Source organism: Trachymyrmex septentrionalis, unplaced genomic scaffold (genome assembly GCF_001594115.1).
Source record: "Trachymyrmex septentrionalis isolate Tsep2-gDNA-1 unplaced genomic scaffold, Tsep1.0 scaffold137, whole genome shotgun sequence".
In the NCBI taxonomy this organism is placed as follows: domain Eukaryota; kingdom Metazoa; phylum Arthropoda; class Insecta; order Hymenoptera; family Formicidae; genus Trachymyrmex; species Trachymyrmex septentrionalis.
Window position 1 is genome coordinate 132,314 of NW_017304512.1, and position 8,148 is coordinate 140,461.

An 8,148-nucleotide genomic window follows, 5' to 3' on the forward strand; every position below is an offset into this window, starting at 1 on the left:
AATCTAATTGAATCCAATTAAATCCAAAAAAAAGAGTATTCGCTATTTAAAATACGCGTTCGGATAGAAAAAAAATGTCGATCCGTTTTTATCCATTCTCGTTTGCTGGGATCTCACTTGCGTTTGGTATTAACATTTCTAGAGCCAATCGAGCTGCTCGATCCAAAGATCCGGATTCAAAGGTCGAGCTCGCAAAGCTAATGCAGATTTTCGCGCCTAAATTAAATTCATAACCTGTATATTTATGATAATATATCCAACTGATTCGTTAACACATAACGTACATACATTCATCTCTTTTAATACTTTTATTTTACAAATAGTGTATTTGAACTGTTATAATGCCTGAGTCTATAAACGCTCAAACAAATGCTATCAAATAGAATGATGGAGTACATTATGTACAATATATTTAACGAGGAAAATAAGTTTTGAATTCTTTTCCTCTTTACGAATTTGAAGTTACGTATTTGAAAACAAAGAATTTGCTAGTTTATTTTTTAGATCAAAGCTTATGTATATATATTGCACATATAGAATGAAATAAAATCAAACTGCATTAATACATTAGACTCTAACGAATATAAATCAAAACGATATAACTTATAAATTGCTGAAATTTATTTTGCAATGTAGTATTTTCTTTTAAGAAAACACACCTTGCATATGAGTCTTCTACATTTATATGTAACGATCTATTTTTAGTATATAAGACTATTATCAGTTTCTTGTAAAGCGAAAGAGAAATTTTTTATTTATTCATAAAAATGAACAATTTCCATTTTATAATCTAACCTTAAAAGACAGTTTACAACTCTGTAACGTTCGGAATTAACTCTTGGCACTCGGATTGCTCAAAGATCACGTGATCAAGCGCTCTCCATCTGCTAAGCTCGCATTTCAATTTTACATTGCCGAACGCACCTACTGAGTCTGCTGAACGCGACCGATCCGTGAGATTGCGCGGAATCAGAAGAGATCGGTTGCACTGCGATTAGTCGTACGCACTTACGCAGTGCAAGTGCAACGTAGTGCGCGCCAAATACGTTGATAATTCGAAATAATGGAAAATAAAACGGCGAGGGAGAAAGAGCTAGGAGAGATAGAGAGGTATATTGTGCCGATATATGTGAATGTTATCAGACATGATAACACTGACGCACCTGTATTATTAATGTTGTTATTGTCCATTTTGCCATTATCACTAGCGCCCCAAGTACCACAACGGGCTCAAGGAAGATGTAGGCGGCTGGTGGACGCGGCCAGACGCATTGTTACGACGTGCGGTGGAGCGCGGATTTGCTTCGTTTCACGGTTAACAAGCAAGTGATATTTCTTTGTTGCTGGAAGGTGCACGGAAATCGTGAGGACTGATACAATCGAAGCTCAGTTATTAGCAAGAGAGCGATGTGATGCGGAATCAACGTCGGCTGTGGCCGAGGCCGCAACCAGCCGGTTAGGTTAGGTGTCTTGTCAGTGTGACGTTGAGAAAAAAATTACAAGCCTCGCTTATCGCTGATTTGACACCTGCTTACGTGAGTTTGGCCTCGCGCTCGTGCATTCTTTGCTGCCTTCTTATACAACTCTTATAAAACAAGCTTGTGGACGCATGAAAGTTTTCTTTTTCCACCTGGTAATTACAAGGCTTTCCAACTGTCAGGAGAAAAAGAGAGATAAATGTATCACTAATTGTTATTATCTTCCTCTAAATTAAGGTTTCTATTGATACCAGTTTTATTCGTCTTGTGATAATTTTGCATTGTTTTACAGGGATAAACGTATAAATGCAATGTGAAAGTAAAGGTAAAGAAAAGAAGCCAAGATGAGCTGTTCTGTAGAATTACGCCAGCGTAGGCAACAGGGGATGGCGGAGGATCCTCATAAACTCGCGGCGATGATGAATAAATCTCAAAGACTTGTACTAGGACTTTTAGTTCTATTGCTGGTCGATATAATTTGGGTTTCCAGTTCTGAGCTTACCAAAGTAAGATCAAACTTTCCGTATCTTTTGTCTTCTCCACAAATATATTACAATTAGCTTATTTACCAATATTTGTCACTTGCAATTATCGGTGTAATCGATAATTAGATACATTGAAAATTTTTCTTATATATACAATTATAATAGAAATCATAGTGGTATAATATATATTATTTCAGTACATCTACAGGGATGAAACGTTTGAAAGGCCATTTTTTAGTACATATGTAAGAACATCTATGTTTACATTTTATTTGCTTGGCCTGTGCTTTTGGCCACCCTGGCGGGAACAATGTAATAAGCCTGCAACATATATGGTATTTATTGAAATTGCACAAAACACATTCTTTTTTTTCTCTCCATTTGTACATCTCACAGATTCTGATATATTTTACTTTCTTTTAGTTTATAGATCCTAATGTTGAAGATGATAACTTTTATTCGGAGGCTAATACAAGTCTCGTAAGTATGTGTGCGTGTGTATGTGTGAAAGAAATTATTAGAATTGAGAGATCTGTGCGTCGTAATATGTTTATTATATGTTAATGATAATGCAAAATATCATATGCATTGGATCTAATCTAGATGCTTTTTAAGTAAATTGCTTTGGAAAAATGTTAAAAAATATTCTATTGATGTAACGAACACTGATCTATTCTATACATTGAAAAAAAAATTGATAGCTATCAAATATCGAGTAATATAATTCCAATTAAATATTTAATCAATTAAAAATAATTTTACTTTTCTAAATATTTAGTATTACCGCAAATATAGTAATATAATTAATCATTTGTTAATACTTACTAAATATGTAGAAAAGTAAAATTATTTTTAGTTATATTGATCAAAGACTTGATTGTAAATGATTTCACTTAAGATTTGGTAATTATTACTAGACCTTTTTTTTGTGTATGCACGTCATACGTGTGAAATAGAAGATTTTCCCGTTTCATTATTAATCTAATAATAATTACTCATTTTATCATAGAGTGATCCAACGTTTGTTCCAATAAAAACACCGGATCATTGTGATCGTTCATCAGGAACAGAAAGTGACGATTCGTCTATTCGCTCTGTACGATTCAGCAAACTGGCGGAAGTGCGCCATATGTCCGAAAGTGATGCCACCGAGGCTTTATTGGCACGACTTAGTTATCAAGCCAGTGTCAGAGCTGGAGAACAAGCGAGACGACAAGCTAACAAATTCTCTGTACAAAAAGTGGCTAAGATAGCTCTTATGTTTTGCTTATTTGTAAGTAACAATGTGAAATTCAATCACGCGTTATTCTCTCGACATTACGTGTTATCGGTACTGTCTTCCAGTGGTTCATGGCAAATTATACATACCAGATGTCATTGGAGCAAACCCCAGCTAGAATTGTTACTGTATTGTCTTCAACGTCCAGTTTATTCACTTTATTTCTTGCTGCTTCTTTTCCCAGTAATGGAGGAGACAAATTTACGCTGTCCAAATTAGCTGCTGTGATAGTTAGTATTTTCGGACTGGTAAGTTGCAAGTTTACTCACGCAAATTAAATTCGCAAATACAGTTAAACAAAATAATTCTTAAGCAGAACATATAACGTAAACGTTCACATTTCCTTTTGAATACAAAGAATAGAAAATATGCACGCGTTTAGACATCATGCGATATATGTTAAAAAACATTTTCTTTACTTGTAGGTACTGGTCGGTATTTCGGATTTAACTATAGAAAGTAATAATATGTCAACGGGCATAATATTAGCTCTAGTCAGTGCTTTTTTCTATGCTGCATACATTGTATTTTTAAAAAGAAAAGTAGATCACGAAGACAAGATGGATATACCAATGTTTTTTGGCTTTGTGGGAATATTCAATTTAACACTTCTGTGGCCTTTATTCTTCATTCTTCATTATGGTCATTGGGAAGAGTTTGAATGGCCCAATAGCCACCAGTGGACATTTCTAATTATAAACGGTCTAATTGGTACTGTTCTGAGCCAAGTTCTTTGGCTATGGTAATTTCAATACAATTCAACGTGTTGTCATACATACGGTAATAATAATAACAACTTTTGCACTTTTATGTAACGTGATTGCATTCTATTGTATCTACAGGGGTTGTTTTTTGACATCATCTCTCGTAGCAACAATGGCTGTAAGCTTAACAATGCCCATGTCAATGGTAGCCGATGTCCTCTTGAAAAAAGTTGAATACCCTTGTATTTTCTATTTAGGAAGTATTCCAATGCTTTTAGCATTCCTGACAGTATCTCTTTTATCTTATTACGACAATTGGGATCCTGTTATGGATTTAATTAAAAGATTTTTCATCTGGATATGCAGAAAAAACAACAGATCTACAAGGTAAAGTATGCATTACATGTATGATATAAATATTATATAAATCAGAATAACAATATAAAGTGACTAGAGTTATAATATCGTAACATATACGTATTACACATACATACACACCATAAAATGAGAAATCAATATTTTCAGGATCCCAGATCTTGAAGCAGAGCAAACGGAATCTTTAATAGGAATAGACAGTGGTGATCATGAAGCTTAACAAGACAATAATGAGAGAATTGAAAATAAAACATTCGTGTGGGTTACATACATCATTGTAATGACATCTTAATTAACAAGCACACATTTCTCAGTAAGTACGTGCCTCTATCGGCCGTAAATACCCACTTTCATTTAAATCGTCTTAAGTTTTATATCTTATTGTGTGCAATAATGATTATCACAGAGTCTCTTACTTTTTCTACGCGAATGTATCGCTTTATTTCATACTAACATCACAAAATGATATTACTGCCGGACAATAACGATTGCGAGTCAATTTACGACGAACGCAATTAACATGCTTTATTTGTTCGAGCTCATTATGCATTTCTGAAGCTACCTCTTTTTACATTTCTTACCAATTTATTCTGCAAATGAATGTGGCTTTCATAAACTGTGCCACCAAGATCTGGTAATAACATAATAATTGTTATTTCGAGACTATGCGTCTTTTGGATCTTGCGTTATATCTTATCCTATAACTGGATTCGCAAAGAACCAGAAATTCAGTGTCTTTACCAAAATCTGTATATACTATATATAATAGAGAGTTAATGAAAATCAAAGAAATATTCCTTCATAAGACTACTTTTCACTAAACGTAATATTTTTTATGCTATTAAAGCTTTATAACACGATGATTAATGAATGAATAACTTATTAACAAAGGCAAATGGCACTCTGCTACGTACTAAAAGTAACGTTTTCATAACGGAGCACCAGTGCGTTCTGTACTTATTATTTTTAGTATTTGGCTGATTTTAGACGAAGTATTATAAATGAGATAGTTTTACTAAGGATTACATAGTGAGGAAAGAGAGTGCTATAAAGCTTTGGACCAATAAAAATTTGATGATAGTAAAATGAAGAGTAAGTACTCATTCATAGAGAGTAGAAACTCAATAACATGAGATCAAAGTTTTATATATTCGGCGAGAACAATGATTCATTTACATTTCAAATGTCTAGTCTAGTCATGACACATCTCCATTCGGCTCACATTCCGCTACTAAACATGATTTAATTTCGGGATTTAATTCGGTTGTTACAACTGAAATGATTTATGTTTAATTTTTCTTCCGCTTCGATACGCACAAGTTTTATCACTATGTGTTCAAATATTAACAAGCTGTAGATAAAATACACAAATAAAATGAGTATCGTAAACTGCGATGTAAAATGTTTACTGATTTTAAAATTATGTAACAGATTTGTTAATTATTCGAAAAAATGGACGCGTAAAATTTGTGAGATGGAATATGGTACACTTATGTGCTGTCCCACCGTAGTCATAAAACTTAAACTTCACATCTCTTATTCACGGTACACGATTGGAAATCGAAACGTTCATATCCTTTTGAAGAATTGATATACATCTCGACTGATCTCATTCAATTAAGCGGCGCATTACGCTACGTCGTATTTTTATTAAAAATGTTACAATTTCTGACTTTGTGTAAAATGTCTTTAAAAATTGTATGCATATATATCTACGCTAGAGTACAGCATTGGGACAATTTGAGCAGCGGGGTAATTTGTGTAAAAAGACAAAGAATACACACATATTTCAAAGAGAAAACATATTTGTAAGAAAGCAACATCTTTGACGAAAAAAGTAAATAAAAAGATCAAAGGGAAGGGCAGTTGCAATGTTAAATTAATGATGTGATGTGATATAACAATAAATAATAATGTTGCGTAAATATATCTTAGACTATAGTATAATGCGATCTATTAAGAGAATTTCGAGTAAATAGTAATTGATCGTTCCTGTAATGTTATAACCAGACTTGAAATGTGTGCGTTGAGGTCGCACATCAATCGAAAGCGAAAGGTATTTTTCGCTTTTATGTCCATTATAGAGAGGTGGAATCTGATTCCATCATAAGAAACATTGCTAATGTTCGGATGATGTTCGAAATTGTTCTTGTATTCAAAATTAAGAAAAAAATGTTTCAACATTTTCTCTCTTTATCGAAATCCAAGACTGGCTATAACTATGTCTATTGTATATTCAGTGTAAATATTATGTTCTAAAGTTAAATTTAAAGTTGTATACATATTATATAAAAATTATGTGATAATAAAGTATAATCCTTAACAATTTCATTTATATATCTACGTTTACGCGGTAATAAGAAAAAATAATTCCAAGACAAGTGAATCTCGACAAACAAAATTTATAATTCAGTTGTATAAAAAACGGCATTCGAATGATGAGAAGAAACATGTAATTGACACAATCGTGCCTCATACAACCTTTTAGGCTAATGTATCAAGTTCTGATTTTCTGAAATAGCGCAATATAGGACTTGAAATATTCACAATTATACTAACATTCGCGACATGGCACGCGATAATCAAACAAATACACTTGAATTGCACATAAAAGGTAAGAAAATATTATAGAAAATCGTACAGAAACAATAGTACATATGATTTTAATATCTGTTACGTTTTTAGTAAATGGACAAAATTTATCAGCAATTTCAGAAAAGTATAATATCGGCACGTTACGGTATATAATTATGCATACTATTACATTGAGTAAGAGCACCGACGAGATACCCATTAAACATCGACATCCTTATAGGAGTTTGCGTCCTTGTAAATATAGAAGTAATTAAAAGTTAAAAACTGATAATGTACTAATATTGTACTAATTTTATGATTTATTAGGCTTTTATTAGTTTAGTAGGCGTATTTATGCATTTAGAATCAATAATACTCGATTTTTCTTTAAAATTGTGATTTTAGTGTTATCGTCAAAGTTTGACTGTTAACAGAAATGATAGCTGTAAAGAAAAAATTGTAATTTTTTGGCAATATATAGGATACAGCTTTACAAATATGCATATTTATTTATGGAGCATTTATGTAATAAAAAATCATGAATTTAATAATGTATTAGTCAAATATTTATATTAATAATAGCAAATTTATATCAATTGTCGATAATGTCAGCGTTTTTCAATTACCTCCGTGCCCTTGGGACTCTTTTTATACCGCCGAAAATTTGGCCAGGGTTGATTGTTTTTAATAGTATCTCGTCGGTGGTAAGAGTAAATAAGATCTTGTTCACTTTTTGTTTACCATCATATCCTTGATATTAGAATTCCTTCCGATCCATCTTGGCCTAAAATACCTCCACGTTATTCAAGCACCATCATCGATGACATTATTGAACCTCCATGTGTGATCACTTTGACAGGAACTCCTAGAAAAGGTCGTAGTGTAGTGCAAACTGTTGCAAGCCGGTAAGTTTCAAGCATTTCAGATACTGCTTGTTATAAATGTATGTAAACTACATAACTTTGTGTCGCGATGAGATAAGAGTATTGCTGCATTTCCTATTTTTTCTCTCTCTTTTCTTGTTTTATTTTAGACATCTCAAATCAAGATTAAACCAAGGATGCGAAGCAATCACACAAATACCGAAAAGAATACCTGGCTGTTTTGATCCACGTTTTAGAAGGCATTAATTTCTCCAAGATATTATATTTCATATTAAATTTACGCTTTGTAATAACTCTCGTGACTTTATGGCAAGTCAGTTCTTTACGGGAAATATAATAAGTGGCACACAGTAGCTCCACAAAAAAAAA

General features: G+C 32.8%; 2 protein-coding genes across 5 annotated transcripts in view; both read left to right on the plus strand.

The window, feature by feature from the left end:
• Positions 1-927: 927 nt before the first annotated feature.
• LOC108757313 (solute carrier family 35 member F5) lies at positions 928-6,150 on the plus strand. Its single transcript, XM_018501795.1, has 9 exons — positions 928-1,633; positions 1,771-1,984; positions 2,161-2,298; positions 2,387-2,443; positions 2,973-3,236; positions 3,308-3,490; positions 3,668-3,984; positions 4,085-4,333; positions 4,472-6,150. The coding sequence occupies exons 2-9, from the start codon at positions 1,823-1,825 to the stop codon at positions 4,539-4,541; spliced, it is 1,440 nt and encodes a 479-aa protein (XP_018357297.1). The 5' UTR covers positions 928-1,633; positions 1,771-1,822; the 3' UTR covers positions 4,542-6,150.
• A 535-nt stretch (positions 6,151-6,685) lies between these two features.
• The window catches only part of LOC108757310, a 5,156-nt gene continuing 3,693 nt past the window's right edge, over positions 6,686-8,148 (plus strand). For 3 of the 4 annotated variants that reach the window (XM_018501789.1, XM_018501792.1, XM_018501790.1), the window contains exons 1-4: positions 6,688-6,935; positions 7,007-7,061; positions 7,657-7,800; positions 7,929-8,018. In XM_018501789.1, the coding sequence (XP_018357291.1) occupies positions 6,890-6,935; positions 7,007-7,061; positions 7,657-7,800; positions 7,929-8,018 (335 nt within the window). In that variant the 5' untranslated portion in view covers positions 6,688-6,889. Of the gene's footprint in view, positions 6,936-7,006; positions 7,062-7,656; positions 7,801-7,928; positions 8,019-8,148 lie in introns of all 4 variants that reach the window. The other variant, XM_018501791.1, reaches the window with a different exon arrangement.

Bases quoted from the DNA above. Each gene is read 5' to 3' on its own strand.
- LOC108757313 (XM_018501795.1), top strand. From the start codon at position 1,823: ATGAGCTGTTCTGTAGAATTACGCCAGCGTAGGCAACAGGGGATGGCG. The intron at 2,299-2,386 runs GTATTTATTGAA...ACTTTCTTTTAG, and splicing joins ATAAGCCTGCAACATATATG to TTTATAGATCCTAATGTTGA. The intron at 3,237-3,307 runs GTAAGTAACAAT...ACTGTCTTCCAG, and splicing joins CTCTTATGTTTTGCTTATTT to TGGTTCATGGCAAATTATAC.